Source organism: Anopheles coluzzii, chromosome 3 (assembly GCF_943734685.1).
Source record: "Anopheles coluzzii chromosome 3, AcolN3, whole genome shotgun sequence".
NCBI lineage: Eukaryota > Metazoa > Arthropoda > Insecta > Diptera > Culicidae > Anopheles > Anopheles coluzzii.
Genome location: NC_064671.1, coordinates 92,459,148 through 92,483,406, shown reverse-complemented (window position 1 = coordinate 92,483,406; position 24,259 = coordinate 92,459,148). Strand labels below are relative to the sequence as shown.

Here is a 24,259-nt window from a genome sequence, read left to right as displayed (position 1 = left end):
TTCTTCGTTTGAATCAATCACTGCACTTTCCACCAAATTGCAAATTGCCATAATGAAATTTCCTTATCTTCTACTATTGTGTGTGATTTTTGTGTTTTTTTTTATTCATTTGTATCCTCCCACCACCACACAAATGCACACAAACACACCCCCTCTTTTCACCCTATACACCACCCCCCTTTTACCCTTTCTTTTGTCCTCTCTTTCGCTCTTTCTACACTGCGTTTTCTTTCGAATGCTTTGTTGTTGTTTTTCTGTTTGTGAATAATAGAAATGGTGTCACAATTGTTTTGTTTTTGCTTTGTGTTTACTTCTTATTTGTTTTGTATAGAGCTGTTTGCTTCCCCTTTTCCCCTTTTTACATTAGTTAGTTTATAAAGTTACGCCTTTCTTCCTTCCTGCTCGTCTACATATACATACGTTACACTCAGCAGCAAACGTAAGTTTTTCGCTGTGTTTAATAAGTTACTCTTAAGCTGAATGCCCCGTGTTTTTCCCCCCATACAACCCCACCACAAAAACCCAGTATGCAATGTGGCGTTTTATTATTCGACTGGGATGATCCGCCAGCATCATTGGGTACCTTTTTCTATGGGCCGTTTTTCGGTTAGTTTCGTGTATTTTTGTGGTGTTTTTAAACTTTATAACTTAAGTAGTAAGAATGTTTTTAACAAGTTTTACCGGAAAGGGGGGGTTAGGTAAAGAAGAGCCATGGCCTCCTTCGCACATATTGTATGTACACAAATCGCTTCGTTTCAACTCACATGCTCACATTACACACACAGCATGCGTGCGCAAAGGGCGTCTTTCGGAGTCAATGAATGTGGTGTGTACACGATACAATAAATTTACGCCTCTATAATACACTATTATCAAAAATATAATTCACAAAACGTACACACGCGCATGCATAGTTGACACCTGGGTACCTTCTGGGTGGTGGTGGCTGTCGTCGTGTGTTGTATGATTTGCGTGACCTTATAAAAACAAATGACCCAGGTGAAATGGTCTTACACTAGAGTACCCTCTTCCGGCCCCGCATTGGAAAGGGTTATATATATTATATTACACGCTAAAAGCAAAGAGCTGTACAATTTATGCAAAGGTTTATGACACAGAAAAACACTTGCGAATAATTTTAGGAAATCAACAGATATTGTTAAATTGGCAATTAAATCGTATAAAAAAAAACCAACAGAGCCCGCCTCTAGCAACCATAAAATAGGATAAAAAACTATACCACTACTAACATGTATATTAAAAAAACGGCTCTCTCTGACTCGTGTTTCTTCTGTTGTTGTTGTTGTTCTGCCCCACTGTCGTTTCGATTCCACTGCCAGAGCAGAGACGTTTTTTTCGCTGTAAATTAGTTGTTTGAAGTTTTACTACAGTCCGTACGATTCAATAATAGCACGCTAGTCAGGGTTCAAATCTCGTACAGATCGAGATCTTCTGACTATCATGTTATCGAGAGCTCACGGAACTATTCACGGTTGGCCAAGCCCACAAAGTGGCTTAGGTAGACCAACTACGGTTGTTCTGTGGCAAATAAAGCAAACGATGAAGGAAATGAAAGGTATTGAAATGATAAGTTCTATCTTTCGATACATGACGCACTTTGTGACAACAAACTGTTGACTCATGATGCGAGACTAACATCATGCTCGTCACAAAGTGTTAAAATAAGTAGAAGAGAGGAAGAACACAGTAATGGAATCGAAAAGAGGGGCGGGCAGACAGCAGACAACACCAAAATCGGACGACGAAAGAAGAAACAATGAGACGGATCATATGAATTTAGTCCACTTAAAAGGCTTACCGATGCGCTATTAATTCGTGTTACAATTGAAATGAAGCAAACTTATAAACCTATATTTATCTCCTTTTTCGCCTGCCTCACCGTATCACGCACATGCACACGCACACACACACACGAATATACCTTCACTAAGGAGAGCAATTATCATCACACGGGAGAGGTGATTAGTAGCCTACTGGGTTAGGGATTAGTGGTGGTTTAGGTTGCGAAACTCTCCCCAAAACAAAACGCAGAGAGAGAGAGAGAGTGTGTGTGTGCGTGCGGTACCGTGTATGTGTGAGTGTGTGTAACTAATAATGTAGGTCATAACCAATAATAGATACTACAAAAAAGATCTTGTTTAAAACTCCTTCATTCCTGTCCTTATTGGCCTATCTTTTTGCTTAAGCTATGTTACATCTGCCTTATTACACTTGTACACACGTGTGTGTATTTACCGCTTACTTTGAAAATTATAAATATATATGTATGCATGTGTGTGTGTGTGTGTGTATATATATGTATGTATTATGTTAGTTTTCACCTGCCTCGATATTTCCCTGTGTCGCTTTCTTCTACTACCTTCGGCTTTGTACTTTGTACTAGGTGTGACACACAAACCACATCTCTACTTTGATGCAAATTGCGGGCTTTGCGCTGTGCGTATCTGGGGCGGGGGGGTCTGTGTGTTCTGTCCTTTCTGTACTACACCCCCTCCCTTTGTGTCCTCTCTCCCCCATCGCGCTTGTTTGATTATTAATTTATCGAATAATTTCACTCTTGCCTTTCCCTTTCTGCTTTTGATATTCGAAGGAGCTCGGGGCTGCTGCAGCTGCTACTACGGTTCGAGCTTATTTTGATTTCCGTTTGTTGCTTGTTTTCTTGGCCTGCTTCGAGAGGAGGGAGAAGTTTGTGTGTGTGTGTGGATGCGTATAATCATACGGAAAAATGATCAACAATCGGAACAATCGGAAGTTGTATTGGATACATCCTTCACAGTTAAAACAAAACACTTTGAAATCTAAAATCATTCCAAAACATTACATTACATTTTCTTTGCATTACTCTAGCGCGAACATTCGAGCGCACAGCACAATGTGTGTGCATGATCATTGCAATCATTACCAAAAAAAGAACTGAACAAAAACTGACGGATCGGGTCGCTCGCATTCAATTCAGCATCATATGTGTGCTTTAGTGGAGCGCGGAAAAGGTCACAAAAACCATCTCACGATGATTTCGTAGTGACCCGAAACCGTCGGAGAAAAAAACCAAAAAGCACCCTCTATACTCCTTTTCCCTCCTCCTTATTGCTTGTTTGCTATTCCTGAGTGTTCCTACCGTGCGAGGTAAGAATTCTTTCCGCATCCCCTCTTACACCGATGCGAGTTCTTAGCGCTATTAATTCTAATCACGCATTGGATGTGGTCGTGCCGTGGGCGGTACTACCTTACTATGCGAAGCGTTGGGTGTGGGATTGGATGGTCTTGGTCTCTTTGCCGCCCTGTTCCTATCGACATGTCCCGCATGTCATTTGCGAGAGTACTGCGTGTGCGTGTTTCAGCTCTTTCTCCTACTGCATCACTCCTTCTTTCTTAGTCCGACTCGCGCTTGGACAGATCACACGAACTTTACGGGAAGTATTTGAGCGACTTTAGCCGCTCCGCCGACATGCCGCCCTCGCTGCGCAGCTCGGCCAACGTTGGTGTAGCACTGAATGTGGTCGCTGAAAGGGAAACAACACAGTTTTGGTTAGAATTTGGAGCTGTCTTTTGTAAAACGTTCACAAAACAAACGAATAAGCTTACCAATAACACTAACTAAACAAGGTTTCAATGTTCTTTACTAATTTCACTGGAAGATAAATCCCTCCAGTACCGAAATCTGCCACTTTATACGTGCTTTCGATTCATTCATCTTCTACCTGAGCTCGCAAAAAGTCTAATCTACCCATTAAAATAGCTCTCCGTGTGCAGCAGCATAACATTGATGAATTGGCTGATCACCACAATTATGTTTCTTTATTTCATTTAACATTAAATTGCATATTTCAACTAAATACTCTATGTGCTGTTCCACCCTTTCTTTCTCTATATCTATTTTCTTACTTACTTATTTCGTCGGTGGACGAAAGTGCTTCGTAGTGATTGTGATGATGATGGTTCGTCGACGATGCATGATCCACGGCCGTTGAAATACCGCCACTGCCAGCGTCCTTTCCGCTCAGCTTGCCCACTGTGCCGTTGCTTATGCCGGGAACTGGCGCACGAACACGCCCACCACCACCACCGACGCTCGACGAAGAGGACGAAGAGTTGGAGCTGTCGCCCGATTTCGCCTCCTCCGGCAGATCGAGATCCAGCTCCATGCTAAGCTCCCGGCTGATCGAGCTGCTCACATCATTGCTGCTGATGGTGCTGCTCACAGACGACGCGGCGGCACGATCGGCCGCCAGCAGCAGCTGCTCTCTCCTGCTCGCTTTCGACGCCGCTATTAGAGCGGCGGCTGAGGGCACTGGGGCCAGCGAGGATAGTATCGACGAGCTACTGCTAGTAGAGCCAATGCCTGTGGAGGCGGTCGGAGTGGCCGTTCCCGGCGTCGTGGACGTCGCGCTACCTTCGGTGGAAGTTTGCTGCTTGCGCTTGCGGTACTCGGTAATGGAGAGCTTGCGTTTCGGGGTGATCGGTGCACTGGCGGCACTTGCCCCGGCGGGGGACGATGCGTCGGCTGCGGTCGTTGCTGCCACCAGTGCCGGGTTGAGCCGCGGATCCGAGCTGGCCGTTTTGGTGAAGATCTTCGGATACGCTCCAACGGCGGGTGATCCTCCGGTAGGGGTGGTTCCCGTTCCCGGTGTTACACCGGCGGCTCCCACCATCGATGGCGGCGCTGTCGTGCTGCCGAGAGTGGACAACGATTCCGTGCCCGAGCCGAGCAGGAGGGACGATTTTACACCGCCACCGCCAACCAGCGGCGAGGTGAGCGATCCAAGGGTCGAGAAACTTGTCGGTCGGTGAAGCGGTGCCAGCATGGCCGTTCGTTCCAGCAGATTCGATACCTCCGAGCGGTACTGATAGATACCGCCGGCAGCGCTGCCCGCGCTGCCCACACTCGGAGGCGCTCCGGAGGACGGCCCGAGACGCCCGAGATGGTACCCACCGAGCGTGCTGAGATGTCCACCGGCTACCATGGGTCCCGGTGGCATGGGCGGATCCGGCCGTAGCGTAGAGTACGAGCGGATCGGTTCACTGCCGAACGTGGTGACCGATGGGACGACGACATTGCCACCAACGGTGGTACTATTCACGACGGTTGGGATCGTTTTGATGGTGTGCAGATTGCTGCTGACGCTTCCGCCGCTTGCAGCCGACGTGGTGAGCAGTGCGGCAGACACCAGCCCGGTCGATGCGGCCAGCACAGATACGGACGAGGGAGGCAGCACCATCGGGGGCATCGCAGCTCCAGCAGCGGCCATGCCTGTGGCCAGCGAAGTTGCTCCCGTAATCACGGCGATGGATTCACCCGTCGCTTCCATTCCTTCCGAGGCAGACCGCTGCAGCGTCACATTGACGGCATCGTCCTTGACGCACAGGTCAAAGTTCAGCTTCACCTGCTTCTTCACGCTCGCTCCGTCTGCGCTCGGCGCTCGTGCCGGCGGGGAGACGCTGCTGCTGCCACCCTTCTTCGATTTGCTTTTGTTGCGCGAGATCAGATTCATGATGTTCTCGGAGTGGAAGGATGCGATCACCTTCTGCAGGTCGGCCAGTTCACTCTGCTCGCTGTCCTCCGGTGCAGCGGCACGCGCTGGAGTTGCTTTCGAGGTCTCCTTCGTGCCGTTTGCCACTTTCTGCGGCGACGAACTGGCAACCGGGGTCGCCTCCGTCCACTCGGCGCATGCCGTTTCGTCCTTAGGAGCGGCCTTGCTAGCCGCCACCACTTCCGGCTTAACGGCATCGTCCTCTTCCTCCGCTATGAAGCGTACATCACGCTCCTCCTCGTCTTCGTTGGAAGTTCGGGGCAGCCCCTGGCGCAGTGCGCTGGTTTCCGACATCATCTCCATCATCTCCTCCTCCACCTCACGCATCAGTGCGTCCTCGCTGTTTTCGTCCTCGAGCTGCACCTTCGAGCCGGTCTCTTCCTCCTCCTCTTGTACGTACACCAGCACCGATTCTTCCTCGGCACCGCCGTCCGTATCGTCGCCGGGATGCTCTCCTTCGCCAGCGACATCGCACTCGTCGTTCATTGCCGCCAGTCGCTCTTCGACGATTGTTTCCACAATTTCATCGAACGTCGACGACAACGACTCCATGCCCGATGTGTCACGCTTTTCCTCCGCAACAACGTCCTCCGCTTCGCAGTAGCTAATTTCCACCGATTGGCTGTTGGCTTTCGGCTGCTCCACCTTTCCGAGTGATTTTCTACTGGTGGACCGTTTCTCTGCCGACTTTTCACGTACAGCAGCTGCAGCAGAGCTGTCCTTGGCAGCAGACGTTATCGTTTTATCCTCACCCACACTCATTGTTTCGTCCTTTGCAGACGATTTCAGCGTGGGACTTAGAATCGGTGCTTTCTTTTCCACCTGCAGCTCGAGAGATTTCGCCACCGCTGCTGCTGCCGCTGTTTCTGCTTCCTTGCGCTTTGACACGAACGACTCCTGGACGATCTCTTCCACCAGGGCGGCCATTTCGTCATCATCGTCGGCGATGTACTTCTGGCTTCCTTTGCTAGGCGTGCTGCCCTTGCTATCGATCGCTGGATCGGACGTGTCCAGCTCAGAATCACACAACTGTGGCGTCCTTGAACGTCCTTCAGCAGCAGCTTGAACAATCTCGTCCACAGCAGCGCTTGGTTCGTTTTTCTGCTCGATCTGCGGCTCCTGCTCTTCGACGATTTCCTGCTCCACCACTGCCTCCTGCTCGACCACCACTTCCTCCTCTTGCTCGACCACCACTTCCTCCTGCTCAATCACCTCCTCCTGCTCGACCACTTCCTCCTGCTCGACCACTTCCTGCTGCACAATCACTTCTTCCTGCTGCTCGATCACTTCTTCTTCCTCCGGTTGCTCGATCACTTCTTCCACCTGCTGCTCCATCACTTCCTCCTGCTCCATCAACTCTTCCTCCTGCTCGACCATCACTTCCTGTTCCACCATCACCTCCTGCTCAACCACATCCACCACCTGCTGCTCTACAACCTGTTCCTCGATTACTTCCGCCGCTGGTTCCGCGTACACAGGCGTAGCTGCCGGTGTTGGAGCCGTATATTCCTGCTCTCTTACCACTGGCGGACTTTCGGGTGCAATAGCTGGCGCAGGTGCTGCCTGTTCGACAGTCTCCACTAACGGCTGTTCAACAGTCTCAACGGTTGCAACTGCCGGCGGCTCTGCTGTCACTATGCTGCTGCTCGCCGTTACCTCGTACTGCATCTGCGCCGCCATCGCTAGCGGAATCGAATGGTGCGGTTGATGATGGATTTGCTGTAACAGCGGGTACGGATGGTGATGGTGAAGATGGTGTGGAGAGGAGGCCACACCTACACTGCCACCGAGATGTAGCTGCGGATGGACGGCGATCGTCGGCGAGGGTTGCTGCTGTGGCGCTGCTAGCACCACCTGCGCAGCGGCAGACGGTGGTACTATCGGGGGCAGTGGCGGCGGCACTGGGATCGGTGGCGTTGCCACACCTGCAGTCGGCATTGGACCAGGATCGGCAAAGTGCAGAGGCGTAAGCATCTTCACTGGCCCACTGCTGGTGGGTGGTGGTGGGGCACGATGAGAGGAAAGGTCCATCGCTTGCTTCTCGGGCGAGATGGAATGATCCCAAAATCGGGTTGCACTGCTTGCGGGTCCGCTATTTCCTCCGCTCGCTACCAAGCCGCTACTGTCCGCGTAGCTCGACGTAATGGACGTAGTCGATTGGACGTACATTGGTTGCGGCATTTGCTGCGCCGCGTCCGACGAAACTACGGCTGGTGCGCTCGATACGACGGCAATCGGATTCTCTCGAATCACACGCCGCTTTTTCAACGGAGTCGTGAACCCGTTCGGCGGTGGTGGCGAAGATGAGGACGAGGAGGATGAATGCAGCCCAACGCCATGCCCGCCGCTCGGATGTTCGTCGGTTTCCTCCGATATTGCCTGCCGGAGCCAACGTTTCTTCACGGCGGCACTTTCCATCTTGTCCGTGGTGCTAACCGTACTCACTTCCCCGCTGGACGACGACACGCTCGTTGGCCATTTGTTCGTTCCAATCGCCTGAGTGGAGGACGAAACAGCCACCGAAGAGGAAGTCGCCGGACAGGAGGAGGAGGAGGAAGTGGCGTTTACCGTACCGTCGTCCGGCTGGGGCGAGTTTTGCATGATGAATTCTTCCACCTTCTTTATCATGATGTTGCCACCCTCCCCCGTGCCGGACGGATCGTCGAAGTTGGTCTTCAGCTGCAGGGGCTGTCGAAGGTGGGGCAAGGAGGACACTGCGTCCACCGCGCTGTTCCCCCGGTCCTCCGTGGGTGTTGTCGCGTACCCGGAGTCGCCCTGCTCCTGCGCATGCCCGCTCAACCACTCGCGGCTCATACTTTTCTTCGTTTTTGCCTTGGCCGGGTACTTGAAATCCTGCTGCTCCGCGGGCAACGGTGATTCGAGCGTTTGGGCAATCACAGGCGGCGAGGGAGTGGAAGACGATACGAGCACCGAGCTGGGCAGATTCAGCGGTCGTCCGCCCATCAGCAACGCGGATGCGTTCTCGAGCGGTCCAACCGCTGCCTCAATCAGCATGCAGGCGGAACTGAGCATCGGCAAGCTTCCCGCTCCAACCGACGGTGGCCCTCCGGCCATACCACCCGCCGGTTCACCGACAACGTTTGCCGAGGTCACTCCCATCAGCTGTGCCGCTCCGCTGCTGCTAGTTGCCGACTGTGAGAAGGTCAGCAGCAGCTCGGCTGCTTTGTCGTAATGACCGCCAGCGTACGATTCGCCCTCCGTACCTCCCGCTGCTGATTGCGACTGGTACTGATCCTGCTGGTCGTGTTGCTGCTGCTGCTGCTGCTGCATCCGATTATTGCTTTTCGATTTCGATCTCGAGCGAGCTGCTGCTGCTGCCAGCTTCTTGCGCCGCTGCTGAGTGGACGATGCGAAATGCTGACTGACCGCTTTGCTCTTCTTTTTCTTCGACGAGCGCGTCTTCGACGACGACCGGATTTTTCGCTTGCCGCCACCGCTGCTGCTACTTCCGCTGCAACTGCCACCACTGGAGAAGGAGCGAGCGTTCGGCGAGCTGCCGAACGAGTGATCCACATTCGTACCGTCGCATGACGTGTTGGCCGACAGCTGACCACCGCTGGACGACGAGCAGACGCCTCCTGTCGCACCGCTGCTGTCGGCCGTACCATCGTCCGAAAGATTGCCACCCATGACGGCGTTCGAGGTGGAGATGCTGCGCCGTTTGCTGCCCGGAACCGTCACACCGTCCTTCCGCTGCTCCTTCAGCTCCTGCTTGCGCTGCTGGGACTGTTCCATCTTCGCGAACGCCTTCACGATCGCTTCCATTTTGCGCTCTTCGCGTGTTAGCTTTCGGCTCGGCTTTTCCGTCGCCTGTTTTTTCTCCGAACGCGAATGTGGCTGATCGCCACCACCACTGCTGCTGCTCTTTTTGCTTTTGCTGGCCGAATGATGGTTTACCGCACCATGATGCTGATGAGGGTGGTGATGATTGTTCGGCGAACTGGAGCGTTTCACTGGGGATGAGGTCAAAGAACCGGCGGTGCCCGTCGCCATCGGTTGCTGCTGCTGTTCGATGACGGTGACCGGCAGGGTGGAGTTTGGTTGCTCCTGCTTCCTTTCGCCGGGTAGCATTAGCGGAGACGGTTCCGTTTTGATGGTTACATTCCCACTTTCCACCGTCGTTACCACCGTCGTGCCTGGCATGGCGTGCTCCTCGCCCACGGTGCTCATTTGCGATGGTGCCGCGGGTTCCAGCTTTACCTCGTGCTTGCTGCTGTACTCCTCCTTCACGACGCAAACCGGTGCGAACGGTGCAACAACCACGCCACTGGGATGGATCTGCACATCTTTCATCTCGCTCGGCTCTCGCTTCACCGAGTCGACTTCATCGACATCGACGGTAACAACTTCAGGTTCCTGCTTTATCTGCGGACAGGGCTGCTGAGGCGGGAACAGGACTGTTCCAATGATTTCCTTCGTCTGTACCACCGTTGGTGGTTGCTGCTGCTGTTGCTGTTGCTGCTGCTGCATTACTGGCTTGGTGGGCGAAAGTAACAGCGAAACGGGCGAGTTTCTATGGCTCGTTGTGGGTTTTAACGGTGAGGCAGGCGGGGAGGGTTTGATCTGTATCTTCATAACGTCCTCCAGTATCTCCAGCCGGTGCAGCTGCTGCTGTTGCTGGATCAGCTCCATGCGCGTACCGTGCTCGAGCAGGGCCGCATCTAGTGCGGCCGTTCCGGGGCGGGATCCAATACAGCCACCGCCGGACGCCATCGCTAACAGCGCTGCGGCCGCTTCGGGTTGATGCTCTTGAAAGTGTTGCTGTAGCTGTTGTTGCTGCTGCTGATGCGGCAGTTGCTTCTTAACTGGCGACTGATGATGGTGAGGAAGAGTAAGCGGCTGTGGCACACCGGCATTCAATGGCATGACGGGCGAACTGGACGCACCGGGTAGTGGAGGAGGAGGAGGGGTCTGTTGGTGCTGGGGAGATTGCGCTTGCGCTACGTGCGGTGGCGGCGGTGACCTTAGCGGAAGATTGACGTCGAAAGGATGATACGGCGAGGAGGGAGGCATTGTGCCCTGCGGCCCGCTCATCGACGGATGGTGCGGAGAAGCTACTGGCGGAGGGCAATACAGATACGGAGGGCCACCCATTCCCGCCATTATCGGGGGTTGGATCGGTGGACCGAGCATCATCGGTTGCGAGTGTGGCGGCTGCTGCTGCTGAAGTTCTTGCGGCGTCATGATGTGCTGCTGCTGTAGCATCGGTTGCAGCATGGGCGAGGAGGCTGGCGGTGACATCAGACACCCGGACTGGCCGGCACCCTGCGGTGTGCCAAACATGGCGTCGCTTTCGCCGCCGCTTGAAGAAATCGACCGATTGCGCCCGTCAGCCGAACGGCTGATGCTGTTGTTGCGAGCCTTCTTCGATTTTCCCTTCCCGTCGAGCCCACCGTCCGCGAGGGAGCGCTTGGTTCCGCTCTTGCCGCTGCTCTTGCCACCTGGCGCCACGCCAGCAGCAGCCCCCACAGGAGCCGCCGTGCCGGAAGCAGGCGCCATCGATAGACCGGTCGATTCGCTTAGCTGGGCCGAGTACGCACAGTCCTTTATCAAGCCGCAGGCGCACACGTTTGTGACGGTGGTGTGCGTGAGAATGACCACGCCGCCCATCCGATGAATCAGCTGCTCGTCGTGCCGTATGGTAATCTCCGTGTTGGACTTGATGTTCGTGGTCGCTACAATGTACAGATGCACCACTCCCTTCTCCACGCTGTGCAGCAGCTCCGCGTTCGGCCGGCAGGATCGCCGCACGAAGCGGGCGTCGTTGCCGTACGTGCGCGTGTCGACGCAGAGCTCCATTCCACCGCACCCGGCCGCCGGCAGCTGGTAGAGGAAGAGGAACGGGCCGGCATTCTTGTTCTGGCTGAGCTTGCCGTTCGCCGCCATGTTAAACAGCGACTGCAGCTGCTTGTGCTGGTTGGTAAGCATGTACTTGCCCCTCACCTCTATGATCGGTGCCCGCGGTTCGATGTCGCTCGTGCCGATCAGGATTTTACCCCCCGCGTGCGGTACGGTCGTGCAGCGCGGGGTGAGATTCGCCCCGCTCGGCACCGTCAGCAGCCGGCTGTCGGTTAGCAGCGGGTTCTGTGCCTGCAGCTTCGCGAACGCTTGCAGCCTAGCCCGCAGCTCGGGCGAGTAGTGGTTCGTCGTCGCGCGCTCGTAGCTGTCGATCCACGTGCGTATCATGTTCATCAGCTTTTCCGTGCTCTGCTCCGCACTCTTCGTCTTCTTCTTGGAGGGTCGCGAGGCGGCCGCCGTCGGTGCACCGGCCGTAACGGAGCGTAGCTCCTTGCCGGCCACTACGCGCTTGCCACCGTTCAAGCGGCTGTTCAGGGCGGCCTCTGCCTTTTTGCTTAGCTTCTTGGCCGCTCCGCCACTACTATTGCTACTATCACAGTACAGGGTGGTGCCGGACGGTGCCATCGTGGACACGGCCATACCGCCAGCGATCGACGACGAGCCCAGCGGCATCGTGGTCGCCATCGTTGTAACCATCGCATCCATCATTGCTCCTCCCGGGCCAGGAATCAGACCACCAGCACCGAACGGTACACCCTCACTGCCACTCACAACCATCGTCGGTGTCGTTGCTGACGAGCTGATCGGAAGGGTGTTGCTGTTCATTGCACCTGCCATGGCACCACTGTTCGGAGCTCCAAACAGAGCTCCACCCCCGATCGACGAAGAAGATGAAACGCTGTCGGACTTCTTGCGCGAGCTTCCGCCGGATCTGGACTTTTTCGCACTTTTCGCGGGCGTAGCCGGCGCCGTGTGATTCGTCACTCCGATCGCCCCATTGCTCGGTGGCATATGGCCCTGCAGTTGATGATGGGACATAACATCGCCGTACTGGTACTGCTGCTGCTGATGGGAGGCGTATTGCTGCTGCTGCTGGTGATGATGATGGTTGCCTCCTTTCCCACTCAGTGGTGGCGTTGGTGGCAAATGCTGATTTGTGCTCGACACACCGCCGATGTCCGTCGTTGTGGATGCGGACGCGGCTGCTCCCGGAACCGTCACATTGTTGTTTGCAAAGAACAGACTCTGCTCCTTGCGCTTTTGCAGCTGCAACTGGCGGGCTCGCGCCTTGTCGACGGGACGCGGCTGGCACAGCTCGCAGTTGTACTCGTCCGGTATGTTCATGCGATCGATACCCATACAATCGACATGTTGCCAGGCACTGTTTAGAGAAAGAAGGAAAGCAAATTGACAAACAAATTAGTTAAAATCAGCTGTTGCACACACACACACACACACAGCTCCATTCCGATCAATACTTACGAGCACTTATCGCAGCAAATCATGTACCCATCGTCATGCGTTAAATCGCAGATGCAGCGCGTGACCGAATCGTCCTCGCCTTCGCCCTCCGGTGCCGTATCCGTTTCCTCGCCCAGATCGTTGTCCTGGCCCGCCCGCGACCCGGTACTAATGACCGACTGTGCATCGTCATTGTCGTCGTGAGCGCCCGGCCGGGCTGTCGTCAAGCCTCCCTTCGCCTGATACAGATATTCGAACATGCCGCCGCCCGCTGCTTTCGAGCTTCCGAGCAGCTCGCTCGCAACGGCAGCCGACGTCAGCTTGGCCAGATTCATCTGTGCTATCGGCACTACTATGGGCGATCCGCTGACGCCCATGCTGACGGGCACTGCCGCCGGGGCAGCCATCACCGTCGTCGTCATCGTTGGGTGCAGCCCGGACGGCAACGAGGAAGACGTGATCATCGCCAGGCTGTTTACGTCCACGCCGGTGGAAATGGTACCACCGGGGACAGAATGTGACACTGCAGGGTTCGGTTGAATTGTTTGCTGAATTGACGCGTTCGCTCCCGAAGGAACCGTGATATGATGGTCGGCGGCGGCAGTCGTCGTGATCGGTTCGCAGTAGGTGTGGTCCTGCATGATTGCTTGCAGAATGTAGTACAGACCGGTCGACGGATCGACCGGACCGGGGCGCACCTCAATGCTGTTGCCTTCGTCGTCGTCTCGCGCCGAGTAGTGGGCGGTAGCGAGCGCACTGGCCGGGCTACTCTCTTTTAGCGGAATATTATCCGCATAAAGCGTCGTCGTACCATCCACAGAGCCACTGTAAATGAGCAAGGCAGAAAGGGTTTTAGTAAAATGTAAGAATGGAAAGAGACATGAGTAATTGAAATAACAGTTCCGTCAAACCTACCTCATTCGGCGACCGTCCGTCGATCCGGATGAATCGTAACGATGCCTGCTCGGCGTTCCTGCCACCGACGATGATGACGAGGAGGACGACGGCTCGTACGAATGATGCCGGGCGTACAGTTTCGCATTGCTGCCCGTGGAGGTGTCGTGCGATTTCTGCGACAAACTCTGCAATATTCTCGCCGTCGCCGTCTCGTCGGACTGACCGTTCAGATAGTTCACGTCCGCATCGCTCGCAGGACTTGGTCCCGATTGCTGCGACACCGGCGTCCTGCTGGACGTCGTTCCAGTCGAGGAAGTGGTGTAGACATACCGGTACGGCGGCGAGGCCGTGTGGTTTACCAGCACTTGCTGCGAGGTTGGATGCTGCTGTTCGACACCTCCAGGTGGTACCATCGAATGTTCCATTGACACATAGTGCTGAGACACGACCGGCGGCGACGAGGCTAGTGGAGCGTGCAGTTGAAACTGGCTGCCACTGTTGTGACGTCCACGTCCGCCTCCAATGCTTTTGGCCGACGACTTCGCCGACGCCGTGCTACCACCGGTTGATGCGTTCGTGAAGTTGTTGCTGCTTGCGCCACCCTTTCCCCCCGAATACTTTGTGACCGTTTCGGCAAGCGTCTGCTGATCGTATGCTCCAACCGTGGCGGCAGCCGTGTAGAGATTGCTTAACCCTTTATGTCCGCCGCCGCCAGTCGCTGCTGAGATTGTTGATGAAGTTGTCGTCAGTGTTGCGGTACTGGCGAAAACTGCCATGGAGGAAGCTGAGCTCACGATGTAGTTAGCGGTACTGCCAATCGAGGAGGGTGTAAACCGGCCTACGCTCGGCGCTTTACTTGTGAGCGAGGACGCTGGTACGTTGATCATCATCGTACCGCCTCCTCCACCAGTCGTATGTTGTTGCTGTTGTTGCTGTACAACCACTTGCTGCTGCTGCTGCACTGCAGTTCCGCCAACATTGCCACCAATGAACGTACCCTGCTGCAGCTGAGGTGAAGCCGTTCGCGACTGAGCTGGCTGGGGATGAATTTGTAGTATTTGATTTTTGCCCGTTTTCATCACGTTCACAGTAGTGGTGGTGCTCGACTGTTTCGAACCACCGAGGATGTGGTGTATCGGGGCCGTCAGCTTGATACTGCCCAACGATGTAGGTGTGCCGGCACTGATGCTATTGCTGCTGATCGTATTACTACTGCTGCTGCTGCTGTTGTTGGTCTGCGCGTACGACGACACAGGGATCATCACCTGTGTTTGGCCCGGGAGCAGACCCGAATGAAAGACCGCCCCCGAGGTCATTATAATGGGCGCTTTGCTTGTGCCGCCCGTTTGCTGCAGGTCCAACGAGCCACTGCCGCCACCGCTCTTCATGTAGAACATCGAAGATGAAACGTTGCTCGGTGCAGTGCCATGGTTAATGCTGCCTAGTGCGCCCTTTTGTGATGCTGAGTTACTTCGGACCGTTTTCAAGCTCACATTAACCGCGGTCGGTGTCTGCTGCTGCTGCTGCTGCTTCATGACGGCCAGCGGTTTCAGCGTTACATTTGAGAGCCTTTGCTGTTGCTGGGACTGTGGCTGCTGTTGCTGTTGCTGCTGCTGTAACAATTTCAGTGATGCATTTTGGCTTACTTTGCTCTTGCTTGTGACCGGAACCGGTTTCACGTGCGTGGTCACTACGTTCTTCAGTTCTACCGGTGTCGTGGATAGTGCTCCACCACCAGTATCTTGAATCTGACCAACGGCGTTGTTGTACTGAATCTGCTGCTGCTGCTGCTGCTGTTGCTGCTGCAAGAGACGGCCACCGTTGCTTAAAGCTGCCGAGCTGGATACACCGCTGTGGGTGCTGTTGGGTGGCATCCTTGTAACGAGCTGAATGTTTCGAGGCACCGTGACCTTCTGCACCATCGTCGTTGTGGCCGACGTTGAGCCAATGCTGTTGCCACCGCTGCTACTGGTAAGGATTCCGCCGGCAATCGACATGGTCGGCAAATGTTGCTGCGTAATCGACACGGACGAGGAGCTAGACGACAGCAGATGCTGCGGCTGCTGTTGCTGCTGCTGTTGCTGCTGTGCTCCGACGAGCTGGTGGTGCGGATGGTTGTTGAGATTTTTCATCTTTGCAATCGGCACACTGATCAGCTTGCTGGTGCTAAACTTGCCCCCGGTCGAGGTGAATACGTTAAAGTTTTTCCCGCTCGAATCGATGTAGTTGAAGGTGGCCGTAGTTGGCGGCATCTGCAATTGCATCTGTTGCTGTTGCGGCTGCTGTCCCTTAGGGACCAGCGTCACATTGTTTACCACCTGCAAGCGATTTGCTGCCCCATCGCCTCCTCCTCCGCCCGTTGCCAACGTTGGGCTCTGCCCGGGCAATAGGTTGACACTGTTGTTGCTGCTGCTACTGCTGTTACTACTGCTGCTGCTACTATTACTACTGGTGTGGATATTGCTGTTGAGACTGTTGCTGTTACTGGTACTGGTGGCGGCGCCGATACTATTGCTAAAATTACTGCTACCGCTACTATTGCCGCTGAGCGTCGTCGTCGTCGTTGTGGATGCCATCGTTGCACCGTAACTCGTGCAGATCATGTTGGAATACTGTACTGTCGTGGGGCCTCCGGCACATTCGCCCCTCAGCTTGAGTGCCGCCACAGTGGACAGCTGTTGCAGACCGCTCGCTGCTGCCACTACCGTGTCATTGCAGTCGAGCAGCGGATGGTGGTTCGGGTGTCGTAGCCGGTTGTTGGCGGCACCATCTAGTATTAGCACGTTTCCTGCAGCCCCCGTGTGTTGTGCCACCGCAGTACTATAGCTTCCACCACCATTGCCTTCTGCTGCTGCTGCTCCTCCGCCACCCTGGGCGCTGCTGCCACTACTGCTGCTAGTGTTGTTTCCGGATCCTAAAATATTGAATTTGTTACTGTTCACAGACGGGCCAGACGGTGCTGTCATGATACTGTCGCGCGACGCAGACATGATTGAGCTGTGTTGCTGCTGCTGCTACTACTACTGTACGTGATGATCTTTCGCTTCCTGCGGTCATTTACTACAACGCAACGAGCGATGCGCCTTCTTTGGGAGTTTTGCTCGCCCTTTGCTGCGGGTGGCGAATCCAACCCAAGATACAAACTTAATCACACCGCACACACAAACGAGCACACATAAACACACACAAACACTCTGTTCGCGGTTAGTTAATCGAGGTTTTCGCGCTTTCCTCCTTCTAGTGCCACTCTTTAAACAAAAACAAATTCGCTTTTCGTTTTCACTGTCCTTTCTTCTTCGTCGTCGCTGTTAGCTTGCCTCCTTGCTGCCCAGTTTTGGAGTAGTTTATGCTGCGTTGCAGTGGCGACTACTAATGTTCATAGACAGGGGGGGCGCGACGGATTCTCTCTTTAGCACACCGTCGATCGTTGGTAGACGGTAGGGGTGAACGCAAAGGACCACGCTGCTGTTGGTAGAACAACGGTAAGAGCATCCACCACGTTTGATGAACCGTTCAATACAACAGGCGTACACGATGAGTGGGAACTATGCTGATCCTTTCTCTGTTGCTCTAATAAAACCACTGGTAATGCCGAGGTGTCTACTGTTCCTGCGGCAGGTGGATCACCGCCAATGCGATAATAATCGAGATGACCTTCGTTATCGTCCGATGGTACTGGCAGCGAGAAGGCCATGTCAGAACGGTTCATAGCACTGGTGCTCAGAATCCTGGAATGAAACAGAGAGAGGAATAGGACATTAGATGGGGTTCAGATTTGCATTAAACAGGTCGTAAAAGAACAAATGTATGCAACCGTCTGATGATTGAGTGGAGAAATATTCAAACAGATATGATCGAATTATCCGACAACAAATCAGCCTCAAATTAGAATATAAAAACGTCTTACGTCCTACATCAATAATGCTTCAATACAAATACGAGCCTCTAAGAGCGTGGACCGTTAATTTCATACTATGGAGGTAGCCTAAACAAGCAAAACAAGCATCGATTATAAATGCAAACATGCGCACTTGTTCTCTCAAGCTTGCCAGTTGATAACGATACTCATTTGAAGCTCATTTTTTGAATTTCTTTGTCAGCATAGATGGCCATGTAAAATGCATGCTTGAAGCAATTGCAAATAAACCGTTTGTGCAATCATGAAAAGGGTAGGGATTACCAATCCTTCGTTCATACTGCCAAACCCTTCAATTATTGTACAACTAACATTTGCCAGCTAATGAACACGTTCAAACACAACCACCAGGCGCAGTTGGTGTTTTTTGAACGGGTTCATCATGCTCACACACAAGCGGCGCAGGCAACAAAAAATCAATTACATTTTGATCACCCCCTAAGCAATCGCTACTGCGTCATATATATAAAAATGCACAACACCCCTTGCCAACACACACACGAAAAGGCAACGGCGACACAACCAGCTATACGGGCCACAAATCGCCATCGCATCGAAACCTTCAACTCGACCAGCGTAAACGAACGGTCTGTGTTGCTCTCGCTCTCTCTCGCTCTCTCTCACACACCACCTTACGGCAGTAAACGCAACACCCACACACTCGCAATCCAGCGGTATCGCAGCATCGTGTACCGCAAGCAGAATGGGAAAAAAAACGAATCGACATCTCTCGCCTCGCTCTTCTCCTATTCCTACCCGTCTACCCAGCATCACCAGCCCTCATCATTCGACAGCCTTTTTCGATCCGCGTTCAAAATCGGCGATTCGCTTCTCGAACGCGGTAGTGCGCAATCTCGCGATCAATTCCGGATTCTCCCGCCGCCATCATTCTTGCGCTCCCAACAACCGTGTGTATGCGCGAGTGTGTGTGTGTGTTTTTTACCATCCCCGTGTGTGTCAAATAATGGCAGCCTGACGTTTGACGTCGTCGCTACGCTGCACTGCTTCGCAAACAACAAAACAAAATTAAGCAGCACACACACCGCCATTGTCACGCTTGAGTTCAACAAAGTGATGAAACTGCACCACGACCTTAAGCGATTAGTATTTCTATACCTAACATTTTCATTCATAATCGCATCTGCTCACTGCACCCAACAATTTCATCATAGGGCAACTGTCATGGCGAAGGTTTCCTCCTTCCACCATTCGCATCTTTGCACCACACTACCACACACACGCCCCGTTCGCATGCACACACCGCATTCCACACATAATTTTCAGCCCTCATTTTGCCTCCCTTTCGCTCCACACTCCTTCTCTTCTCAATCAATTCGAGTTTCTATTCGACTGCATCTCTCTGTCATCAAATTCTGACACATCCCCACAAGTTCCCAGCCAGCCTGCACGCACGCACACTCGCTCACAAACTCCATCTTTTTTTCTTTGTCATTACACGCACACACACTATCTTCATATCCGTATACACGCTGCCACATTCAGTGTGTATGTGTGCGTGAAGCCAAATGACACAAAACAAACATGGCCGCTTCTATTATTTTCACGCGCTGGTGTTTGCTACCGAAAACCACGTTTTTCGGCTCGCTATCACAATTGAATCTATTGTTTGGGGCACTGCTGTCGCTTCTTGTCGAATAGATGCCGTTTCGTTAGCGCCATATCACGTAACGGATGCCCAGCTTATGGCTAAACAAACTTTTCTCTTTCCAACACTTCCTGTTGTCTTCTTTATCTTGTTCCTTTCTCTACATTGCAACACATTACAAATCACACGCACACACTTTCACACATCCCGGACTCCCCCACTGCTACACTGCAGCAGACACAAAACGCTGGTATAGTTGTGCCCCGTATGCCTCCCAGAGTCTCGCGTTAACGAAAAGGCAATCACGAAATACACAAAATGGTACACACGTCACGTCAGTTTGCCAGGCATCGATTATTTTCACAGTTTTCACACCGATTCGCGCACAACTCCAGCATTCAGTTCACTAATTAGCCATTTCCTGCAGTTTGTTTTTCTACACGTTGCACTATTATGCTTTACATGAGAGTGGGGTGAAATGGTCCTCCTTTTCGCGGATTGATGGATTTGCCAAAATCGTGAAACACACATCTGGCGCACACATTAGCAGTCGGATTCCATCACAGTACCGCGCACACACCAACACTACGATAACCATGATCAACCGCGGCACATTAAACGACGCACGCACCCGTAAAATTGATCGTCCCAAAACATGCTGTTGTGCACCACCATTTTCGCGCACCAATCGGTCTGATGTGTGCTAGTATTTAATTGTTTGATGTTTCACAAATTGTAGCAATACGTTAGATTTAGTTCATCACATTTTTTATCGTTCCCGGCATTACCTTCGTGGTCTTATTTCACACAAAAGTGTTCTGATTGCCTAATTTACTTCATTTAGGAATTACTCTTCTGTTGTGATCCAGCAAAAGATTTTTGTTATTTGTTTGTATTGATCTTCTTGTTAGAGACATTTACTGTTTGCAATTTAAAATTCTCAATTCCTAATGACTATTCTCCATTAATCATGTTATACAAACATTTTATCTAACTCAAGCGTACAAAAACACAACAATATGCAAACTATCAGTATTAAATCCATCATTGTATACAAGCGCTCAAACGCCAAATGTCAATCTCTTTTGCTTCTCTTTCCAAACACTCTTCCAAAACGGGCAAGCGCACATATCGATGGAGTGAAAAAGCATTTGTACTGTTGTGCTGGCGGTTTCCCTTCACTCTAGCCTCCTCCAAGAGAGTATGTGTGTGTGTTGATATTTCTACCCTCCTTTCTACTACCCAGTATCTAGCATTCCAGGGCTTTTCCCCCGTTTCCCGACTACCTCCACGGGGGCGAGCAGCATGAAACCGCTGCTTTAGCGGCCAAACCATGTACGGCAACGGCGGTCCGTGTCGAATTAAAAACAATATTTACGAGCAGCGCGTTAGGGGCGACTCTTTACCCGCGCGCACACACACGTTGCGTAATAATAGAACTACACGGATGCTGCTGCTCCGCAGTGTTGTTCCGAGCACAATCTCAAATCGCCCCTGCCGCATCCGCATCCCTGCCCTAAAACACACATCCGCAACACCCACCACCGTCACACTGAGAGGAGGAGAAGGATGTGATGCAGAAGGCGCGGACTGTGATGTTTGGTGGACAGCTAACCATTTTAACAGCGACCTCGCAAACGAATTGGAATAATCATGATTGTTCGCCCGTTGCGACTTGGTGCGTGCGTTCGTCCACAGCGGATGCCCTATCAGTACCGCAGCTTCCCTTCCCACCATCGGGGAGCGCATCATACACACCGGATGGTCTCCATTCAGCAGCAGCACAGTCCCAACCAACGTGCGCACTAATTCAACGATTAGGTTAGTGTGTGGCAAGAAGACGACGGCAATGGCGGTAGATGGGATCGTCATACAGCACAAGATCGCATTTGGTCTTTCGGCGATGCTGTGTTGCCTCCGCTGCCGCCTGCCTGCTGCATTTTCGGTTTCGTGTACTGGGTACTGGGTCTATTTGCTAGTGGTTTCTCCCATGTTTGCTCTCTCCGGTGGCTCTCGCCGATACTGCACTGCTACTACCACGAGCGTTTGCATTCTGTTTCGTCTCTCGCTCTCGAGCGCGCTGTTTTGATGTACGCTGAAAACACCGCGTACAGGCAGCACACCGCCATCGGTTCGCGTCGTGGCGGTTGCAATTTTGATGCTGTGTCGTCTGCTGCTCCCGATGCGCTCTCCCAGCGACAAGCGAAGCCTGACGGTAAAATGGCAAACTCGTTAATTCGTCGTCGTAGGCACAGCTCGTCGGCGCAGAGCATTCAGCAAAAATACTTTGCTAAAACAAGAAAAACAAAACAAAAAAGCGTGTGCTCTGCTCGCGCCTCTCTCGTCGCCATCTTCCTCCCTTGGCTACAGGGAAGCAGCCACGGATTCAACCTACCTTCCCTTCCTTCTTCTTCTTCTTCTTACACCCGGGCTTTGCAGATCTCCCTATAACCGTTTTGGCAGTCCGATTCGTGCGTGTGTAGCTTTGCTTTAACGGATTTTATGTCTTCAATTCCGCGCCACGCTTTCCCGCTGTGTAGTAGTAGTTCGTTGCTGCAAATCGATCCAAATTGGTTGATTGATTGAACGGCTTTTGCTTGTCACAGTGTATGGCTAGAGGGTGGTGGTATCGATCAACGTGTAGTCGCGCGCCGCCGTGGCCTACCGTACCGTATGGGGAGAGGGTGTTTTGCCGTATTTCAACAAACTTCAATGCTTTACTCGAATCAGTTCCTATCTAAAATACCACACAAACCGGTCGCTAGTTCGAGGACAGCCGAAAGACAAGGAAAGTGAAGCTATAATGTATACACATATATGTTTCGCATTAGTTCAAGAAAAGGAAACAAACAAAAAACCAGCTCGGAGCAGGCACATTGCATAGATATATACATTCAGCACTCCTCCTTACATGAAAAACTCAATTCAATGTTGAAATTAGAGGCCCTCCTCCCGTCCTCCCCAGCGGCTGTGTTGCTTTTTAACAAAGATGCTGTAGAAAGGTGAAATCCACACACAACTCCACACACTTTTTTCCTTGCTGCTTTGCTTTATTTTGCCTCCCGTCGTAGGCTGTAAGCAAAGCGAACACCACACGCACACAACTGCCCCTGCGCGCACTGTACGCGTAGTTCGGTGCAGAATACGGCAGAGGGCGCTCGAAACGTTTGCTGCTCGCAGCACAAACACGAGTGTGTGCGTGTGAAAACGTGTAAAGCGATGCAAACGAAAACACACACACACACACGCACACACATTGAATCAACTACCGTGGGGATAGGGAAGAAACTTCGTTGTGTACATCTAACTCATCCCAACCCTCACGATGGGCCATGCTTTTGAGGCTATTATTATGCCATTCAAAAGGATGTTTGTTAAAACAACGTTGTCGAAACACGCGTGCTCCAATAATCACAATTTTCTCTTCCAATTTTACACTTTTCTATCGCAAACGACACACACACACACAATAATCGATCGCTGCTTTACCCTTCCTACCCTGCTGACGATACTAAACCCAACCCCCTTCCTGGTTCGTCGCGCTAACCTTTGCCTCTTTACTCCAACACCGTACTAGCACACCACCCACTCTACACAAAAAGCAACACATCAAACAACCGCTCCACACACCGCAAACCGCATTCATAAAAATACAACCTTCTACCCTCTCGCTACACACGCACACATACGCACAGCCACGATGGGCGCACAGTCGCTTACTTACACACGCGCATCGACGGAAACGCAGGCGCAGGCACTCGCGCGCGTGTTCAAACGCACGGCCTGCTAACTTTTTTCAAGCAAATGTTCCCTGACTGTGTGCGTGCTTAGGACTAAAAGGGTTCCGCCACACCGTCGTTGCACTGATTTCTTCTTCTTCTCAATGGCGTGTGAGTGTGTGCGATGACTGTGCCGTGCATCACCACCATCTTTGCCGCTTGTGCACTGTACCACCACCCCACACACAAACTACTAACCCACCGCCTATTCCCTTCCCCTTTCGCGATCTAACTATCCTCAACACCAACACACACATACTCGCATTGCTCACCCACGGAAACACCAACATCGCACGCACACTTACGCGGCACAGGGGTACGCGTTTTTACACACATTTTTGGGAGAAATCTCTTCGTGGCCTGCCTGTCTGTCCATGTGTGTGTGTGTGTGACCGACGAAGAACTAGAATGGTCGATGAAGCAAGGGGGTGGACCTGCGGGAGAAGGCGAGGGAACGGCGAGAAAGGGAGTTTGCGTCGCGCCACAAAATGCGAAAAAGTGGGCTTCCTCTATCCTCCTCGCTGCCACCAACCCTACTCCTTCCTACCCTTTGCTCTTTTCTTACTTTTTCACTTTTCTCATCCACGACGGCTCGTTTTGCGGGGGGGCCCACGCGCGATGAATGAAATCAGGAAGAACGGAAGCAACGAATCATACTTACGCTTCTGCACGACCAGCGCGACCACCACGACAGGGATTTTCCTTCTGGGGTTTCCTCACACACACGCGCACACACACACATACACTGCTGGCCGCTTTTCGATATTGCTGATGCTGATGTGCCTACTGCTGCTACTGCTGCTGCTGTATTTCATTCGCACACAGAGGCGCTGCTAAGTTTGCTTCGGTGGGGCCGGAATTTGGGCAAGTGTTTTCCGCGCTGTACTGCGACGCACCGTTGAATATTCCGGATCGCCGGAATCGCTCACTGGTTCCACATCCTTTTAGCACCGGTTTCGATTAGACTTGCTGTACAATTTGCTCGCTACGGCTAGCTTCGTTTTCCACGCACAGAGAATGCGAGAGCCAGGGGCTACTTCTTTTTTTGGTTAGAGACGCAAGATGTGTTCCACGATCGATGGCGGGTACGTGCATTGTGCTTTTTTTGACAGCTGTCGCAGTTTGACAAGTGAGGTCCATCCATGTTCCTCTTCGCGTGCTGTTGATGAATAAAATGTACTTTTTATTAATCATGAAGGTTTTTAGTGATATTTAGCTGAAAATTGAC

General features: G+C 52.5%; 1 protein-coding gene across 6 annotated transcripts; it reads right to left on the bottom strand.

Annotated features, from left to right (window-relative positions):
• Nucleotides 1-1,792: 1,792 nt before the first annotated feature.
• LOC120959150 (uncharacterized) lies at nt 1,793-24,109 on the bottom strand. Of its 6 annotated transcripts, none has more exons than XM_040382333.2 (7): nt 23,693-24,109; nt 21,648-21,805; nt 21,011-21,542; nt 13,749-17,458; nt 12,855-13,658; nt 3,911-12,753; nt 1,793-3,524 (listed from the first exon to the last, which is right to left on the bottom strand). In XM_040382333.2, the coding sequence occupies exons 4-7, from the start codon at nt 16,718-16,720 to the stop codon at nt 3,430-3,432; spliced, it is 12,714 nt and encodes a 4,237-aa protein (XP_040238267.2). In that variant the 5' UTR covers nt 16,721-17,458; nt 21,011-21,542; nt 21,648-21,805; nt 23,693-24,109; the 3' UTR covers nt 1,793-3,429. The 6 variants fall into 6 exon arrangements, with proteins under 6 accessions (XP_040238267.2, XP_040238266.2, XP_049464266.1 ...); XM_040382332.2 differs by lacking the exon at nt 23,693-24,109 and adding an exon at nt 22,164-22,934 and having other exon boundaries at nt 21,648-22,050; XM_049608309.1 differs by lacking the exon at nt 23,693-24,109 and having other exon boundaries at nt 21,011-21,461; nt 21,648-22,934.
• Between the last annotated feature and the right edge of the window lie 150 nt (nt 24,110-24,259).

Excerpts from the sequence above, each read along its gene's own strand:
- LOC120959150 (XM_040382333.2), bottom strand. The coding sequence starts at position 16,720 with ATGTCTGCGTCGCGCGACAGTATCATGACAGCACCGTCTGGCCCGTCT. Across the intron at positions 13,659-13,748 it reads ACGGACGGTCGCCGAATGAG|TGGCTCTGTGGATGGTACGA; the intron begins GTAGGTTTGACG and ends GCTCATTTACAG. Across the intron at positions 12,754-12,854 it reads ATTTGCTGCGATAAGTGCTC|TGCCTGGCAACATGTCGATT; the intron begins GTAAGTATTGAT and ends TTCTCTAAACAG.